At 52.9% G+C, this 19,771-nt stretch overlaps 1 protein-coding gene across 8 annotated transcripts in view; it reads right to left on the bottom strand.

Moving 5' to 3' along the window:
• The window catches only part of CCDC57 (coiled-coil domain containing 57), a 94,131-nt gene that overhangs the window by 31,383 nt on the left and 42,977 nt on the right, over positions 1-19,771 (bottom strand). For 7 of the 8 annotated variants that reach the window (XM_074320962.1, XM_074320963.1, XM_074320961.1 and 4 more), the window contains 3 exons: positions 18,945-19,145; positions 14,100-14,286; positions 739-854 (listed from right to left, as the gene is read on the bottom strand). In XM_074320962.1, coding sequence (XP_074177063.1) covers positions 739-854; positions 14,100-14,286; positions 18,945-19,145 — 504 coding nt within the window. Of the gene's footprint in view, positions 1-738; positions 855-1,366; positions 1,542-14,099; positions 14,287-18,944; positions 19,146-19,771 lie in introns of those variants that run through there. The other variant, XR_012492418.1, reaches the window with a different exon arrangement.

Below are 19,771 nucleotides of genomic sequence, written 5' to 3' on the forward strand. Positions count from 1 at the left end.
TTAAATTCAAAATAAAAAATTAATTAAAAAAATAAGCAAGAGTATCAATTTGTAGCACATGATAAAAATGTGAACTCCAAGTCAGTGAGGAAAAGGGTATTGTGACAATTAGTAAATAGAACAACCGGGAAAATGAGTGACTATTAACCTAAACTCAGAATAGAGAAAAATGCGTTAAGCCAAAAAGCAAAATAAACCGTCACAGCAGACTGACAGTTCATTAGAGTAAAAAAAAAAAATGTTGCCTGTAGATTTAAGAAAAATTAAAAATTAAAAAGCAAATCACAAGTTTGAGAAAGATTTAGAACAGACAAGTAGCAATTTCCTTTATCTAGAAAGAACTCTTATAAACTAACAAGAAAAGTACAAACACACCAGTAGAAAAATAAGCAAAGAATAAACAAATGGGAGATAAATAGATTGAAAACTTTAATACCACTAAGGATACAAGACATTTTTAAATGATGCAATTTTTTAAACCTACCATATTGGGGAATATTTCAAAAAAGAACAGCGGAGTGGGTAGAGCTATAGTCGAACATATGTCTGATATGATTTGTAATGTAAACAACAGCAGAAACAGACTGAAATGTTATTGGTAACTACGTTTGGGTGCTCAAAATTGGAGGCTTTTAAAATTGTGTTGACTGTATTTTGAAGTTCCTGTAATGAAAATGTGATACTTAAGCAACTAGTCCAAAGTTATTAAAATACGTTTTTCAGACAAAGGAGTGTTACCTGCGCTGTGCAGTGGGGCTGCAGCTGTCCCACAGGCAGGCCGCGATCCGTGGGCGCCTGGGTCTTGTCACCTGGGGTGCGGGTCTCGCAGCCAGGCAGCGGGTGACGTGGTTTCCCTGGAAACAAGATGAGGGAAAGCGTTTGCTCTCTGTGTGCACATAACTTCCGATTTCTCTCATACACACTACAAACACTCAGGAACAGCTTGTCCCTCTTGAGAACCACAGTCCCTCTGTGCCCGCGAGCTGGAGCTCGGGTGGACAACTGTGAAGGGTATGCGCGCCCCGCATAGCTCATGACACACACAGACAACTTCCCACAGCTGTGTCGACAGCCTCACACAGCTTCTCAAAGGGGTGGAAATGGGCTCCTTCATCAACAGACTTGAGGACACACCTCGTGGCAGCAAAACATGGAAGCAAAGTGTAAGCCTGCAGTCAGCTGTGCACCGGGCTGTTCCCCACCTGCAGTGCGGATGGCCCACGGATGCACTCCAGCACCCAAAGAGTCGCGTACCTGGGGGGTGCCTGGAGCCAGGCCCCCACAGACGCCAAGGGATGGTGCTTGTGAGCAAGCTCGGCATTCTTTCTCAGAAACGGGGTGGGCATCCAGTGAGTCATGAACTCACCTGGGTCACATTACTGAAAAAGCCTGGAAATTGATCTTTAAGCTGACATAGGGCAAGACACCTTTACTGCTGAGCAACATTTCTCAGGAACGAATCGGCTTGCTTACACACAAGCTTCCCGCCGACCCAGCTGGTTCTCTGTGGGTTGCGCTGTCGGTATTTACCAGACTGGATGCTGAAACAGAGAAACTTTCTAGAAGCCGACATCTCCACTCATCTGAAGACCGCGACCTGAACACATGCGTGTGATGGGCCTCTGAGTGGCTCTGCAGTGGGTCCTGCTGCCGTGGACCTCCTCATGTGGCCCTAAAGTAACAGTGGGTTTTTCCCAGTGATTCAAGGACATAGGAGGGACAGAACTTGGAAATAACTTCATTTTCCTCAGTTTACAACAGCTGAGTTTAAAAGCTATAAAATCAGAAGGTGCACAAACAGCCAACGAGCCCATGAGAAGACGCTCAGCATCATTGGTCACGTCAAAACCACAGGGAGACACCACTTCCCAGCACCAGGATGGCTGGCATCGCTAAGACAGAAAGGAAGTGTGGCCAGAGATGCGGAGAGATGAGAGCCCTCCCATTCCACCCGTGGGACGTGAACCAGTGAGATCGGCATGGACACTGGCCTCGGCCTGTCACACAGAGTGAGCGTGTGAGCTGGCAGGTCACCCCGAGGGATAGACCCAGGAGACCTGTAAACAGGTTCAAATGAGGACTCGCCCGAGCACGTTCCCAGCAGCGCTGTTCACAGTTGCCAGAGACAGAAACAAGCCAGACGGCCATCACTGGGGGGTGGACGGGCCGTGCACACACTGGAACAGCCTTGGCCATGAAGAGTGGAGCTCTGACGTGCTGCAACGTGGACGAGTCTCGAAAACACGTCACACAGCGTGGGGCTCCCTGTGCATGAAATGCCCACAAGTCCACCCTTGGGACAGAGCAGACTGCTGGTCGCCAGGAGCTGAGGTGGGGGGTTCGGGGTGGGCGGTGACTGCTGAGCAGAGTGTTTCACTGGGGATGAGAATATTCCGAAACCAGATGGTGGCAATGGTCACACAGCATCGCGAGTGTCACTGACAACACTGAACTGGACACATTAAAATGGTTTAAAAGTGACAGTTTGTTATATGGATTTGAGCAAACTTCAAAAAGGAATGCCAGTTTTAAGAAAAACTATGAAATGTGTTCAAATCTTAGAAAGTCTGCCCAGTTTCGATGGGTTGTTCCGTCAGTTTGCTGTGACACCTTCACCTGCACTGTGCAGCTCGCTTTCTGCCATCTGTGTAATCTACCCAGTCTCGCCAGGATGATTTTCTTTCCTTTGTGGTTGTCTTTATTATGCTTGAATTATTAAAAATTAACAAAGCTCCTACAGGCAGGAGAGAGCCGAGGTTCCTGCAGTCAGAGCCTTTGTGTTTACTCTGAAACGCCTCCAAGGTGAGCAGACATCTGCGAGGCATCCACGGCCTGCAGAGCAGTGCTGGCCCGGTCCCGTGTCTGCCTCAGAATTTCTAGAAATGTAGTCGAGACAGACATGGGACTGTCGAGACCTCAGGACCAAGAGTGAACAGAACAGGACTTATCCCCTTGGGGCTGGAGGGGCTGACGAGGGCTGATGGCAGCTTCTGTTTGGAATGTTGTAGGTGTCGTCCTACAACAGAAGGAACCCTTTCCCTTTCCTCTAAACTGAAAGGAAGCATTTCTGAGTGCCACCTCGCTCTCCTCCCCCCACCCCCCCACCCCCCAGCCCTCCAGAACAAGGAAGCTCTTGCAGGGCACTTACTTCCCGGGAAATACAGTCATGTGCCTGGGCTCAGTGACAATATGGCTTGTTTTCACCAGGACTTGACTGGAAACGGCGATTATGCAACCAAGGCTCTGCCAGATTAGAGAATGACACGTGTCTGACTGTGGGCACCTGGCACCCATGAGGAGCTGTGCTTGTCTTGATGGAGCCAGGGCAGCTGCCAACACAGTGTCAGGATCACATCCTGGCAGGTCCGGGACCCTCAGAATACTTTGAAAACCTCGGGAGGAAATAGGAATTTGCTCAGTCACCCAGCAAATGAAACCTGGTGAGTCCTGGACTCCCAGCTCCAGGACAACAAAGAATCTGTTAAATGTCCAACCCGGAATCCACACGGAAACTTCTAGCAGAGCAGACTCCGGAGGGCCGACATGGCCAGTGAATGCTCTGAGGACGCCCAAGGAAGTAAGCAGGCCGACAAGACCAGACTTGTTTTGGGATCAAAACTAATCTTTCTTTGAAATTATTCTTTATCAAAAGCAGAGAAACTGTAGGGAAAATTGTGGCCTCACCCACAGCACACCCTGGAGCTGTCAGGCCTCTGGCACTTCACAGACACGCCTGGACAGCCAACCCCGCCTGTCCTCCCCCCTCCCCCAAGAACTAGTTCTGCTCCCATGTGCATCTGCAACTCAATTCCTTTACTCTATATAAACTTGTGCTTTTCTGAGTTTTCCTTGGAACTGGTTGTGACATCTGACTGGTCCCCTGACTGACGACAGGAGAAAATCCTCAACACGTACTCATTCCCATAACTGTGCGAGAGCCACGTTTTACCTCCTTCTGAAAATTATCTGGTTAAAGAAATAGTACTAAACGTTATCACACGTCAGACAGGAGCTGCGTCCCAGGGGCTGAGGAGCTGTAACTGTCAGGCACCTTTCTACCCCGGATGACACGGCCTGAGAACCGACACGACCCTGTGGTGAGGGGAGACAGACAGGTACAGGAACCTACTTCTCAGCCATTGAAGTCAACAAGTAGAAATAAATTCAGAAAGAATGTTAATAAGTACGGACAATAAGACGTACTTAATAGAACTGCTTAATAGAACAGAATCAAAAGCAGAACTCAACACAGGCTTAAAAATAACTACAGAAATGTGGAAACTCTCCTAAAAACTCGAGTGAAAGAGAAAACGAGCCCCAACCGCAGAACATCTAGAAGCTAATCGCAGGGTAACAGTATCTCGAAGCTTCTGGGACGGCCAAAGTGAAACTTGGATGGAAAAGTCACACCTTAAAGTTGTACTAAACGAGAAAGAATAAACATTAAAGAAATCCAGAAAAGCACAATGAAGCCCTCGGAAAGGACGAAATAGAAAGTGCAGGTAAGAACAGGACCCCACCCATTGGCTCAGCTGCCCCTGGGGAAGCTGCTGGAAGGCAGCAGAGACAGAAATTCCTCTCACACCTTAAGAAGCAAGTCCGAGTGTCCAGTAAGATCTCCAGAAGAGACTGGAAAGAAATGGGAAGGAGAGTATTTAAAGCATTTAAAGAATGAATGGTTGAGATTTAAACCATGGAAAAAATAATCGCAAGTCATAAGATTTAAAAACCACACTGACTCTAGAATCGGATAAGTTACAGCAAAGCACCACCCTGAGATAGGGGACAAAGGGAGGAGAGATGGGGGCGGCCAGAGGACAGGTCCCTGCGGAGGTGGCGCTGTTCCCTCCCACACAGCCCTCAGGCCAGCCTGCCGACTTCTCTGAGGACAGTGGAGCACGGGTTTCTTTACAAAGTTGTAAGAAAACGCCAACACCGAGTTTTATTTTGTGGACGAAAATGGGGTTCTATGGAAAGTAACCTCCCAAGGGGATCTGATCACAGATGCCCCAGGCCTGTAACTCTGCCGGCTGGCCTGCCTTTCGGTGGATCCAGGCTCACACAGGCCTCTGCAAAGCCTCTTTCGGACTCTCCTCTTAAAGCGAGACCCCCCTCAGGAGAGCACAGGCCTGTTAACTCTCCTGTAATCCCTCCCCGAGGCTTTCCCCACCTCCAAGGAATCTCCCTCCCGTTCCTTCCTTCATTCCCAGGCATAAAAGAAGCTGCAAACTGTCATTTCTCGGCAGCATTTATCTCTTGCTCTTGCTTCCAGGCGTATCCTCTGTGCAGCTCAAATACATTTTTCTAAAAATTCTCTACAGGTTTGGACATTCTTACCTCCACAATTTCCAGCTAAGCCATCATTCTCAGTGCTGGCGGGTGCTGACATCAAGGGGCGGGAGTCTCAGTCACCCAATTCAAAAATGTGGCTGAAATCCCGCTTCTCTCAATGCACTTACAATGGGATTTTAGATGTTCATGTGTAATCATAGCAAGTTAAATGTAAATAAATGTTTTCTCCTTATGCCTCAATGCAGTGTTGGCTCTGCTGGCTAACCATTTTGAAAACATGAAGCGGGAATTCTAATTCACTGTTTTATCACATCTTTTCTAGATGAATCAAAAATTCAGCAGGAAAATGACATGATAATGAAATACAAATGGCACACACTCATCAAAGAAATACAAATTAAGACAATGAAATATTTTTACCTAAGTAGATAGGCAAATAACTCCTAACAAATACGTAGTTTGTGAGCTGTGGTCAGAAAGGCACTTTTATCTACAGCCGTAGCAATGCAGGGTCACTCCCTCTCTGGAGGGCGGTTTCATGCACTCAATACTTTGACATCCCAAGAAGGTGTCACAGAGGGTGTCTGTGTGCCTGGACACTGCAGAACTGCTGGCAGAACAAACGACACCGGTGTACGATGTCGCCTCTGAAAGGAGCCAGCCATGGTAATGACCTCAAAATGTGCACAATGGGCCGTTCAGTGAGAAAGCATCAGAGGGGTTGGGGGGGCCAGCGGGGTGCGAGGGAGCCTGTGAGCATGCACACAGACACCCTGGGGGACAGATGAGAGGCTCTAGTCGGTTGTGCTTCCCTGTACAAATTAATACTTCTCATAGTGAGCAAACAGCCTTTTTATAATCAGAAAAACAAAAATCTTTAAAAAATGTTAGGTATCAAAGGCTGCATACCATGTGATTCCAACCCTATGACATTCCAGCACAGACATAACTAAGGAGACAGTAAAAGGATCAGGGGTTGTCGGGCTGGAGAGGGGGGGATGAATGGAGGGGGGTACACTTTCAGAGCAGTGAAAATACCCTCCATGACGCTGTAGTCGGGGGTACGTGTCACTATCCGTTTGTCCAAACCCATAGGATGTACAACACAGAGAATGACCCTAATGTCAGCTACGGACCCTGGGGGTCAGACCACAGAAATGCCAGGGGGCTCTGATTCTGGGAAGAGGAAGCTGGCAGGAGAAGGGCTCGGAAGGGACAGAGGTGACCGGAGCTGAAGTCCACTCAGCGGTGCGGTCTGCTCTGGCTTCCCCGTGGTCTTGGCCTGGACCCCATGGCAGGCGGCACGACGGTCTCTATCTCAGAGAGGGGCCACCATGTCACATGTCACCTACTGGAGCCAGCGCCACAGCCGTGTGCTTCCTCGTGATGGGCTGATGGAAACGTGGACGGGGACAGGCCCAGGTGGGTCCTGACACCTCCAGCCGCCCACACACTCCGTCTGAAGGCCTGGACCTGCATGGGAACCTGACGCTGGTCACTGGCAGTGTGGGATGGAGACCTGCCAGGCAGCACTGCTGCCAAGTGGTGAGGGGCAGCTCTGCCAGCTGCCCGCGGGGACAGGCTCTTCCAGAGGCAGACGGGTGAGGACACGGCTTGGGGCAGGTACAGGTGAACCCTGGGGTCTGCCCTGCCTGGCGGTGCTGGAACTGCCAGAGAAGCACCTGGAAACCACTGCAGACAGAGAGTGTGGCTTGGCCTTGGCTGTTAAATGATGACAAGACGCTCTGTCACAGGTGGTCACCATGCAGCACTCAGTGACTTCAGCCACACAATTTATGAACCAGACATCTTTCCAGAAAAATGTGGACAGACCAGTCTTGCCCAACATCTCTGCCATCTGGTCTAAACACTGGGACAGCTGAGTCCCACCGCCAGTGTGGCTCTGGGACGGCGGCTCCTGAAAGGAAGCACACGGAGCGGGTGGTGTGTTCACGAGCACAGCGAACCTCAGCAAACCCACACCTTTTCTTCCCACAGTCCTCTCCCCAACTGCCAAGAAATGGATGTTTCCTTCCAGCCTTCCGTGTGCGTGCGTGCAGCCACTTACACATGTGAACACACATGCACACATGCAGCCACTCAAAAATGTGTGTACACTCTTTCACATGCAGTCACACATGCAGCCACACTCACACATGCAGAGTCACACATGTGCAAACTCAGTCACTCACACAGTCACACACACGGACACACACCCCCTTGAGATGTCTGTTGATTCAAGTATGCTTGTCTGCAGGCTGCGTCTTGCACAGGACACGTCCAGGCTGAAGTACGCAGAGCAGTCAGCAGGCCAGGCTGGGCTGTGCTGAAATGATACAGAAAGTGAGAGCTTCTGAGGAACCTGGAGCTGCCGTCGGACCGTGTCTGGCAGAAGCATCATCCATACAGCTGGAACCAAACGGCGAAACCAGACCCCTTCACATGGAGTTTGAGAAGTGTGCAGACAGCTCCCTCCTGCTTCTCATGGCCGAGTGCGTTCCCAGGTCTGGACTCCAAGGCTCTAGGCAGACAGTGACATGTTCCCAGTCACTTTGTTACTGTAACAACAATGCTGCCAAGATCATAGATTTCTGGGAGGATTGCTGATTCGAACGGTGTGAACAGTTAAAGGTTGGACAGACGCAGCCCAATAGCTGTCCAAAAAAAGACTTCGCCAGGGAAGGTTCCTGGGTGTCCGTGTGCTCAACACCAGGCCCGGAGTCTTTCGTCCGAGATTTGAACCCGATGCTTAACCTGCCCTGATCAGGCTCTGGGTCAGGCTGCTGTCACTGCACCATCATCAGCTGAGTGGATTCCTCGTGGGACCTGCCATCCCCACAGGTCTGCAGACACCCATTTCAGGCACCGGTCCTTTTACGAGTGTGTGTCCAATGCTTAGCGAACATCCCCACGTTATAACTGTCTTTGTTTACGTGCCTCTCCCTTGGAGATGTTTTAAAAAGGAATGACATCAAATCTGTAGACCTTCCCCTTTCCCATGTCTGGGTGGCTTTCAAGTTTCTAACCTTATTTAGGCGGGACTTTCTCACCAATGAGGGAGGGTAAGTCCAGATGACCACACATCCCCACATCCCCCCACACCCCGAAGTCTGAGAAAATGAAGGGGAGGCCCCCCCCAGCGACCGGAGAGTGAGCTCACAGGCTCCCACGTGGACTCCATGAGAGAGACGACGCAGAGCTTTCTAGCAAAAGGTAACTGACTAAACTGATCCAGGAAGAGGCAGGAAACCCACCCAGACAAATCACCACAGAAAATGAAGAGTTCAGTCCGACATTCACAAAGGCACCAAGTACAGAAAGCTCTATGGTTGAGGGCTCACCAGCCTTCAGAGAAGGCTGTAAACTTCGTCAGCAGGGAATGACCTTCCTGTGACTGCTTAGCAGCCAGGGAGCAGGCCCGGTGAGAGGGGCTGCGAGTTTAGCCAGAGTGGGGGCCTAGCGCGCAGGAGTGGCAGGGGTCGCAAGCACCTGGCACCCAGTGGGAGAGGCTCCTCTACTGGGTGGGGAGGCTGGGGGGATGAGTGTGACACGGGGCTCAGGGCAGGCCACCCCAAAATATGCAGCTGATGTAAGAAACGTCCAAACCCGTGGAGAATTTTTGTGAGTGCATTTATGCCCAAACTGATGCCAGTTGCTGGGAAGCAAGGTGTCCAAGGTTCTGTAGAGTGACAGCCTTGCAGTTTCTCTTACTCATTTGAGATTAAGGAGGGAAGGAAGGAAGATGACTGAGGGTAGCAGAAAGCATGCGGGGATCGGATTACAGGACAGACTCTTGCTCTGGAGGCTTCTTTCAAAGGCCTGTAACCTAGATGCACAGACAATGGTCAGGGCTGCTGGACAAGCCTTTTGCTGAAGAACTTACAGCCTGGGGTGGGACTCACCCACTTGCCCGCCCAGGGAGGAGTCTGTGGTCAGATCGCGGGCGAGGTTCCTTTCCTCAGGACCCCCTTTTTGTCCACAATGCCAGTTTGCACATTTTGAATTAAAGTTACTTAAGAAACAGCTGGTGCACAAAGGATCCTCTGACCACTTCTGTCTCCCTGAGAGCAGGAAATCAAAATCCTTGCATGACAGACAGGGGACTGGGCCCAGGGCTGTGTGCATTCCCCACGAATTAAGCACCCAAGCCTAAATTTCTTTGTCTTGTCAATCCCTCACAAATATATGGTTTCTTTATCTACAAAGTATAAAAATTGCCTGCTTTGGTCATTTCTTTAGGTTCCGCTTCTGTGATACCTCTGTAGGTACAAATTAAATTATTTTTTTCCTCCCGTCTATTTTTCTTGTGTCAATTTAATTCTTAAACCATCCAGAACTTTCCATCCCTATAGCTGATGCAATCTGCAGGACACCGGCAGGGCCGAGACCCTGGGCCTGGGACAACAGGTGGCACAAAGCAGGAACCCCTGCCCTGTCAGCCTCCCAGATCTCTGTCTTCAGGGTCCGGTGAGTCAAAAGTGGTGAGACTCTTTGCCTTTTTCTCTAAGTTTTGGTTAGCAGGAAGTGTTTGTGAAAGTTTCTTGGGCTAGCGACACTGGTCAGCTTGGTGAAGGATACTCTGGGTTTGTAGGTCTTTTCCCAGAGATGGTCACTGCTTGTCTCTGCTTATTATGCCGTTTGTCTCGTTCTGTGTCCTGAGAGCTCAGCTTGGTGACCAGTGAGAATATCCTCTCTGGCCTCCACCATCCAGAAGATGCACTTACAGGGGTGCATCTGGGGGCCATTCAGGTAGACTGGGGTTCCCAACATGAAGTCGAGCAGCACTCTCTCTGTTCTGCCCTGCCAGCTCCCCAGGGAGTAAGTGGGGTCCCTGCCCTTAGGGGCTTTTGTCGTCTCAACCTTCATCATCCATTAGTGCTGGAGAGATTCCAGTGCAGTCATGCCGGCCCGGGGCCACAAATGAGCGGGTTTGTGGCTGGAACAGCTCACAGTTTGAGGGAGACGAGAGACACCGCATGCACCCCACCATCCTGACCACCTGTATGACGAAGGTCTGTGCTGTCTCTGACTGTCTCTGGGGCGTGAACATTCAGGATCTCATGAGGGCTGCCTTATTTTGTACCCTCTTTGGGGATACATTTGTGTCCATGGTGAAGCCATAAAAGGCTTATTAGTTTGAATCACTATTGAGATGATGCTACTCGTCAACAGCGAGATGATGGATCCTTTAAATTGGAAAAACTTCTAAATGGAAAAAAAATTTTAGAGAGCTCCCATCCTAAAAAACTGTGAGTCTGGTGTGCAAACGTGGTTTGGTAACCATCTAGTTGGGGCCCCCAAAACACAGCCAGACAAACATGTGGGTTTTGCACCCCAGTTGCGGATATGGCAGGACAGGAAATGTGAGTTAAACTCTGTTGGTAGCTGGGATCCCACCAAACAGCTGTTGATTCTCAAGGAACTCACAACCTAGACCTACAACGGCCACTGTCAGGAACGACGCAATGTATTTAAAAAGCACCCTGAAAAGCAAGAGCTTCCAGACCAAACAGCTGGAGGAAGAGGGCACCTGCTTCCACGGGCGTCAAGTGCCCTCAGTAGGCGGCGGGACGCCAGAACAGCCTCACCCAAGACTTGTGGTCCAAGGCCAGCAAAAAAGTAAAGCTGTCACAGCACCTAATGCAGAAGACTGCCCCTCCTCTCGGCTGAGCGGCCCTTCCTCTGGGGAGACAGCCCACTAGGCCACCTGAGGCCACACACCCCCTCGGTCGGGTCAAACGCCCAGCCAAGGGCTGTCACTGGAGAATTGCTGAGACCCAGGGAGGATCCTCAAACGTTTCTGTCAATGAACAACCTCCTGAGATTAATGGGTTTCAATGGATTTACTGTTATTTTTTTTTCCCCTTCTTCCACCTCTCCCCCCACTCCGGTTCACTCCGGTTCAAACCGTTGTTTCTCAGTCTAGTTGTGTAGGACACAGCGCCCTGGCCCCTGCGGGTATTATGAGCCTTGTGCTCCCCCCACTGCTGAGGCAGTCGGTCTCTGGTTGTCGGTCGGCCACTCACGGCACCACACAGCAGTACACGGCCACTTACACTGGCTGCCGACCACTCACGCTGGCCACCAGCCGCTCCTGGCCGCACACAGTAGCCCATGGCAGCTCACCGCAACTCAGCTCCAGGGAGAGCCATTGTTCACAATCTTAGATGTAGAGGGCGCAGCTCACTGGCCCATGTGGGAATCGAACCGGCAACCTTGGCGTTAGGCACACCAGGCTCCAACTGCCTGAGCCACCAGGCCGGCCCATATTTACTGCTATTTTAAAAACTAAAATAAAATAAGATGGGAGGCCACTGGTCTGAGTGAACGTCCAGAGCTGATGTTCAGAGCCTGGTAGGAATTTCTCTTAGGCCTTTGCCCTTGAACTAAACGCAACCGGAAAAATGGCAGTTAATCAACATGAAGATGGAAAGATGCTGAAGGGAGAGTCACAGGACTCGTCCAAACAAGGTGAAAAGTTTAAAATAGTGATTAAGAAATAGTCATTAATGCACTAGAACAAAGTGTGGATTACAGCACTACCTAAAGTTGGGAGGGCCAAAGGATCCCCAATGGTCCCCCCAATATTAAAGGGCCCCAAACAAGTCCACTCTATTTATCTGTTTGGAAACATTGTGAAGGCCAGGAAATAAACTTAGCAGCAGCCCCCGAGACGGCACCAGGGGTCGCTTTGCTGTCCCGCCAACAACTCCTACCCCCCAGGCCGCGCAGCCACCGCCCTGAGCACCTGCCTGAGCACCTGCTGTCCTCTGCAGGGTGTCCTGGACCCCCCACCACGAGGAACTCCTGTCCCCTGGAAGGGAACAACTCTTGTAAATTACAAAGCCCTTCGCTACCCTCCACTTCAGAAGATCCCACCAAATTTCCAGAGCAATTGGAAAGATTAATGGCCATTCCCAACCCCGCTCCTAGGGGCTGTTTGTCTGTCCCTCCTGCCATGACTGTCCTGTGGTTATCAGATGGCCGCACGGCCCCCAGAGCACCCTCCTCCAGTGAGCTCAGAAAGGAGCCATCAGAGGCCATCGTATGAGCATGCTGTGTGTCAGGACAGAACTCCCGACTCCCTCCGGATGGGAAACCTCCCCGACACACACAGCAGTGGAGTGGAGTGGGTGGATGGGTCAGCCTTGATGCTCAGCTAGAATCCAGTTCTGTGGGGACTGACAACAGCTGTCTTTGACTTGCAAATCTTTGCAAAACCAGACTTGCAACTCTGGAAGCAATTCAAAGTCCTGCCTGATACATTTCTCATTAAAGGGAAAAAGGGGGGGAGGGGCAGAGAAGGAAATATTTGGAAATTGGGAAATGAGAAATCTTAAAAATCTTATCCACAAATATTGGTAAAAAGAGCTTTGGCCTTCTGAGCAGGCGAACTTAACTTATTCCAACTACCACCAAAAATTGGATCCAACTGTTCTCTTATAACCTAGTGAGTTTTGTGCTACTATTACCCATCTAGTGACTAATTTAAAAAATGAGAGCTGTTTGCACCTGTGTGTGAGTCTATGTACATATGTGGTAGATGTGTGACATCTTTCTACCCCCGGATGGCACTGCTAACAGTAATTTGTAAAAGAGCTCTATTTAATTGGTTTAGAACTTACATAAAAATTCTCAACAAATACAGAAATTAACCCAAATGTTTTTTTCAAGTTAGCAGGATATAAAATAATCTTTGGTAAATAAAAGCTTAAGTTTGTTGGTTTAACTAAAATAGGCATGTTTTCAGAGTTATCAGAATCATCTATCATGCAGACATACAACTTTTATTCTACCTCGGTTATTAATCAAATAAGTTCATATTACCACTGTTACAAAATCTGTCATCCAGAAGAGTAGCTTGGGTGATAGCTGACTTTGTGTAATGTCTCAAAGTTTTCATGAGTATCTAAGTATGATTATGAAAATCAAATGAATTAAATATATGCAAATAAGATGAGTGTTGCCGAGCTTTTTTGCAGTTATTGTTCCCAGTGTTTACTTAAATAGTTTCCTAAGTCTCTTTGGTAACATACAACCTTAGGGTTTTCCTAAGTTAAAGGAAATGAAGAGAACGCACTAAATGTCTGGATCATTTCCAAGTACAGTAAAATAACAAACCATTAACTGCTGACCACAGGTTCACCTACTTTTGGCTTCCTTGTTACCGAGAAAGGGCAGAAATGGTGCATGTGCTGCTCTCCGCCACCTGGACCCCGTCACCCACTCGGACGCCCAACCGAACACAGTGCTTCTGTGTCAGCTCTTTGGCAGAGGACACACAGCCTTCCTGAGGGTGTGGGGAGGTGCAGTGAAATGATTTTTACGGTGTTGGCTCCGGTCAGGAGCCACAGAGACACAGAACGGCCTTTTGGCCACTGCTGCTTCAGCAATGGCCACAAAAGGGAAAAGTGTGCGCATCTGTTTTGAAGAGCGTCGCCGCCTTCCTGGGAACCAGCTCCTCTGAGGCAGGCAGCCTGCACATCTGCGGCCGACGGCCCCAGCCTAGGTCGCAGCAGAGACGCAGGCGGCCACAGCCAGCCTGGGAGCATGGCAGCCTTTGCTGCTCACGGTGCACATGGGCCGCCGGCCACGTCCTCACCTGTGGGTTTTCTCACCAGTGCTGCCAGCCAGCAGGTTCACGCACTCCCGCCCCAGACTAGGCCGCACCGCACCGACTCCTGACCCTGCTTCCCTCCACAGGGCGCCTCTGTTCTCTCTCCCGCCTTCCTCACCCTGCACCTTGGCAGCGGTTCCCTCCATTCCCCAGGGCATGGCGTCCCTGGCCGGTACCCTTGCTGGCTCACCTGCAGGCCGGCCTAGCTCGGCGCGGAGCCGGTTCCCCAGCTCCACCAGCTGCTCCTTCTCCAGGCGCAGGTGCAGGATTTTGCGGGCTGCCTCCTTCAGTTTCCTCTGGAGTCGCTGCACGGGCAGGGCCGGTGAAGGCTGCACCGCCAGGCCCTCGGTCCCCGCCGGTCCTACATCTGCCAGGCCCTGTGAACCAAACCCGCCGATGAGATGAGCCCCTCTATCTGGCAGTGGGGGTGCAATGCTCATCTCAAAACTGGCATCCCTGGGTGACAGATGCCATTCCAAAGGGACCACTGTCTGCAGGCATTAGCAGAGATGGACAACGGCCATGCACCCGATGCCTTTGACAAGTGGCATGAATGAGGCCCCTGAATCTCCCAGTCACATCCTGGGTCCTTCTCCTCACCCCCCAGTGTGCCTTTGTGTCTTTCCAGTGAGGACAGGAGGAGCCAGCTGGCAGTGCCCCCAGGGCCCGTGAGGCGGGAGCCCCTGGCATGAAAGGGGCAGGACAGGCCTGGCGGCAGCCTCCCTCCCTGTCTTCCTTCCCAACCCGCACTCAGCAGCTGGGGCGCCTCCCCCACTCCCCGCAGCCCACTCCTCAGCGTCTGTCCCTATCCTCCCGGCTCTGTCTGGGCACTTTCTCCACCTGCCATCTGTGTGGACTCTTTCTCAGCCACCGCAGGCCGGCCCCAGTTCCCCACCATCCTGACGACAGTGCGGAGAAAAAGCAGAGGCCAAGGGGGGAGGCAGCAGCACCTGGGGCTTCTGGGCCAGCACTCGAGTCCTGAGCACCCCATCCCCCAGTCCCGACCCCACCGCTGTCCTGGACGTCCTGGCCTGTGCCCACCAAATGGCTCCTACGCTGACGTGCCATCACACTTGGAGGCGTGTTTGGAGTGAGGTGGGGCGTGGAGAATAACAGAAAGGGAAAGAAGGATGGGGGGCTGTCTCTTCAGTCAGGGGCCCACGAGGGGCCAGTGGCATCCAAGGCCCTGAGGGAGCAGGACACTCCTGACCCTGTGAAAAGCCAGTGTGCCCTGACCTGGCGCCAGCACAAGAAACTGGCAGCCCGCTCTCCCTGTCCCTGCCCCTTCCCGAGGCGCCTCTCCAGGCTGGCACGCGCGGTGCTCTCCCACGACCTGAGGCGCACTGACTGCCCACACAGGCTACTGTGGCACGTGGAAGGGGGCTGTGGCGGTGGGACCACGTAAGGGAGAGTCACTTGGTCCTGCAGCCCTGCAGCCCCATGCACCCAGCCAGCGACCTGTCTTCCCAGTGAGCGGGGCTTCCACCTGCTTGTCTCTCAGGGACGCAGGACATGAGTGGGGCCCCCGGGCCTGTGGAGGGGCTGGGACAGGCCTGGAGGAATGGGGGCTGGAGCTGGGCTCATGCGTAGGGGCCCCATACGCCTTCAACGGGCTGAGCCATGCCACCATGAAAGTGTCACAGCCTTCCAGGCGTGTCCAAGGGCAGCAGATGACTGGGGTGGGGGCTTGACCAGCCTGGTCCGCTGCAGGAACACACTGTACACTCACTCGTGTTCTCTTAAGTGAGGAAAGAACAATCCTGAAAACAGAATTTACAAACCTCAGAATGCCTAAGAGATTTCAGAGAAAACTCACTCTTCAAGAGCAGAGCTCCGTCCCCAAAGATGGCCCAGCACGAGCACAGGTGACACTGCCCCAGGCCTGTGATCCTGTACGGGCCATGTTCTCGTCTCAGTGGCTGCACACGGGGGTGGGGGGCTGCAGCCAGGGACCCCATGATCGTGGGCTCAGGTGGTTTTACTTTGCTAACTCCCCCCACAACAAAGGCGCGACAGTCACGAGAACCTGAGGCCCAGCTGAGACCGCTGAATGGCTACGTGCTTGGTCCCACCCTGTGCAGCTGTCCACCCCCACTGGTCCAGATGCCGACCAGAGCAATAGAGGGAGAGGTGTCTCAATGATCACCCTGTTCCCAAGGGTAGCGATTGACGGGCTCCACAGAGAAGTCCTGGAGGCTGAGGCCAGGACCAGAGCGAACCCCAAACGCAGGCGCAGACGGCGCTCTGTCAGGCTGCACCATGGTTCCCCAGTAGCCCCGGGCTTCCCTGGGGAGCCCACGGGAGGACCGAGAGCAAACACTGCCCCCCAGTGGACCCAGCGCGCCCTGGCCGTGTGCTCCTGAGGCAGCCCAGTCCGGTTCTGGTTTTCAGGACTGGGTGGAGTGGTAGGAGGAGGGGTGGCCCTCAGTTCTCTAGGGCTGGGGCGCTACAGACAAGGGAAACGTGCAAATGTGAACCTGGGGGCACCTAGCCGAGGGGGGTTCCCACTGTACCGAGGACCCCGACTTGGCTGGAGAAGGAGGGCGCTGGCTTCCACTTGGTGGAGTTTCAACCTTTCAGAGAAGCTGCAGGAAGGCACTGGGGGCTCCACACAGCCTGGCCAGGTGCGCGTGGCGGCCACTGGCCCATCACTACCTGCCCCTGAGCCGCTGCACGGTAAGTTGAAGACACTGTCCTTTATGCCCAAATACTTCAGTCTGTACCTCCTGAAAACAGGGACATTGTCTTCATTACCAGTCATCAACCCTGGAGATTTAACATGGATCCGACACGATGACCCAGAGCACCATGCACCAAACGTGCACAACACCCTTCAGAGCTTGTTTTCCGCTGTCCAGGGTCCTGGGTCCAGCGTCCCCTCCACTCCCTAATTGGCACCCTGGGCCCGATGACTTCAGTGTGTCCCTCGGTTTGGGGTCTGAGGTCTCCTCGTGGTTACAGTTGGGAGTAAGGCTATGTCCCCGGTGTGGCCGGTCCAGAGGCCCGCAACGTCTGTCTGTCCCAGTGTCGGCGACGGGAGCTGACCCCTCGGCTAAGTGGTGTCTGCAGGCTGCTCCCTGGAAAATTACTGCTTTCCCTTGTAATTGAGACTTCACACGTGGGACATACCGCATAAGGACCTGCTCCTAATTTTAGCCTGCAGTGCCAGTTTTCCAGGTGCATCGCCCTGGTATGTGCTGAGGCGGCTGTAAAGGGGCGCTTCCCTCTCCACATCTTTCTTCTTCAGTCTATTTGCATCAACACGGCCTCCTGAGCCCCGTTTCTTCAGTGGACTATGACCCTGACTCCAGGGCTGACTGGCCTGGATTCCTCGGGGCGGGGGGGGGGGGGGGGGCCCTAGGCAGGTTCCTATGACCTCGTGTCACATCTCCATGCTGGTTCCTCTCAGCTGTGGGAAGTGCAGAAGCCAAGAGCTGGGACACGCGCACGCTTCTGTCTGTCTCTAAAATAACCCATGACTATGCTGGCAACTCCACCCCAGTACTCCAGCCCCTCTCCCCACATGTAGCCGTCTCCCAGACGTGGGAGCCTCGTGCCTGCAGACACACAGCTGGGCAGTTATGGGCGGAAGCCTGGGTGGGCCGGTCTGGGCAGAGGGACTGGCCCCTTAGTTGCCTAGGCCTCACATTTCTCACCCAGGAAGTGACCTCCCCAAGGTCACAGGACACTTACACACGTAAGGAGCGTGAGACCCTGACTGCTGTACAGAACTAAGGCCCAGGGAGTTTGTCCCCCAGCTGCCCAGGGAGGGCTGCAAGGGCCTCCAGCCGCTTCAGCTCCCAGCCTGTCTGCCAGGGGGTCAAGCACCTTGATTTCAATCCTGCTTATCTGCACGATTTCTTCCCTTCACCCTGAGCAAGGGGCCCAGCGAGTCACCAGTGGAAGGGCTGCTAACAAGAGAACTGCCAGCCCCTGACTGTGACCAAGCACCGGGCAGCACCTGCAACAAGGTGTGGACATGGGGTGGCCGCGACAGAGCCCCCACGCCAGGATGCACACGCGCGCGGGAAGGTTGTGGGATGGCATCCTCTTCCCGGCAGTGCCGAGGTCAGCCCCACGCCTCCTGCCCCTTCCACACCCGCCCCGCACGCCCCCCAGGCACATCTGGCCCCTCCTCGTGTTCCGGTGCCAGGGAGCACCTCAGACCACATGTCCTCCCCCAGCCCTTTCACAGCCCAGCAGTGGCTCTGGGAGGCCCATGCTGCTTAGGTCCCTAAGTACCACTCAAAACTGGCTGTACGTGACGGCGTGTGGCCTCCGACTTCTAGGCTATTCCTGTGAGAGAACTCCTAGTGCCCACCAGGCATCATGTTACTGTCCTAACTCCTTGTGCTGGTGAAAAAGTAGGTCACCACAGGTCACCACAGACCCCTGACGCGGTCTAGGAGCCACGTCAGAGGACCCCGTAAGGGAAGTCTGCTCTTCAAACACCGCCATCACAGCCTACGGGAAGCGGGAAGCGGGAAGCGGGAAGGGGGCCGGCTGTCAGGCGTGTGCGGGGGACGACACGCAGCCACATAGCTCTCTCCACGGCTCGGAACCTCGGCTCCGACCCAGCCCCGATGCTAGACGGGACCGGGTACCGAGGGCCTGAGCAGGACAGGGAGTCCCACGACGCCCGCACCGTGGCCCTGCTGTCACGGGCACAGGGGGAGCAAACACTGAGAAGCTCATGGAAAAACAGGTTCCCCTCAAAGGAACAGCCCCAAGTTAGCACCTGGTTTCGAGGCTTCACAGAGAAGGGACTCTTGCTGAGAGGGCAGGACAGCCCTCTTCACGCATGTGTTTCCTGTCAACGACTTCTGGATGGAGGGTCGGAAAGACCCTGACGACCAAGGCTGGGACTGCCCCTCGGCAGCATGTCCACCAAGGACAGAGCCCACCAAGGAAGAGGGCAAGCCCCCCCAGGGGCTGGAGGCTCTGCAGACCAGCCATCAGGCAGCACCCACAGGGCACTTCTGCAGTGAGACCCTGGACGGCCAGAGCTGATCGGAGGCCGGCACAGGCCACCCACCTCTCTCCCAAGGACCACGGTGTCTGGGGCTCGTGGCTGCTGCTGGCTGGGAGGCCCCCCGCCTGCCTCTGGGGCTGTCCCAAGATGCTTCTCAAGCTCAGCCGTCCGCTTCCGCAGCTCCAACACCTCTAGGCACACCTGGTCCACCTCGTGGGCAAGCTCACACCGGACAGTGCCCTTGTCCAGGGGTTCCTGCAGCACCTGGGGACCATGGAGGACATCGTCAGGAAGTAGCACCACCGGGACCGTGTGCAGAAGGCAGAGGCGGGTAGTTTCATCCTCAGACGACCAAACACAGGGATCCCTGTAATGATTCCTATTCGATTCTCTAAATTTGTCACATACACACTAAAAAGGGATCATCTGGAAACAGACTCCGTTAATTAACAAAGAAACAAAAGGAACATCCAGGGGGACATTTTCCCCAGGATAATCGAAGCATCTGTGATTTCCAAGAGAAAATGAGAAGCTCCTATTTAAATGTTTATCCTGATTGTAGTGTGTGCATGTGTGTGTGCGTGTGTGAGTGTGCAAGCCTGTGAACTCCAGGAGTGAGGTGCAACTGGAAATAGCAGCCCAGAAGACCTCTCCCCCCATGTGTGTGCAGATCTATGATCTTATTAACAGAAACAGGAGAGAGGTCACGTTCACGTCCATCGCAACAGTAAAAATGTACTTTCAGTCAAGACAAAGCACCAGATTTCTGGAGCATCGCCTGCTCCTGCAGCTTGTGGAAAGCTCAGAATAGTGTTTCCAGTGGGGTGTTCTGTTTCACAGAAGATGCAGAGTCTAAAGGACGGTGTAATTATGTATTTCTCAACTTAAAA

Source organism: Rhinolophus sinicus, linkage group LG15, assembly GCF_036562045.2.
Source record: "Rhinolophus sinicus isolate RSC01 linkage group LG15, ASM3656204v1, whole genome shotgun sequence".
In the NCBI taxonomy this organism is placed as follows: Eukaryota; Metazoa; Chordata; class Mammalia; order Chiroptera; family Rhinolophidae; genus Rhinolophus; species Rhinolophus sinicus.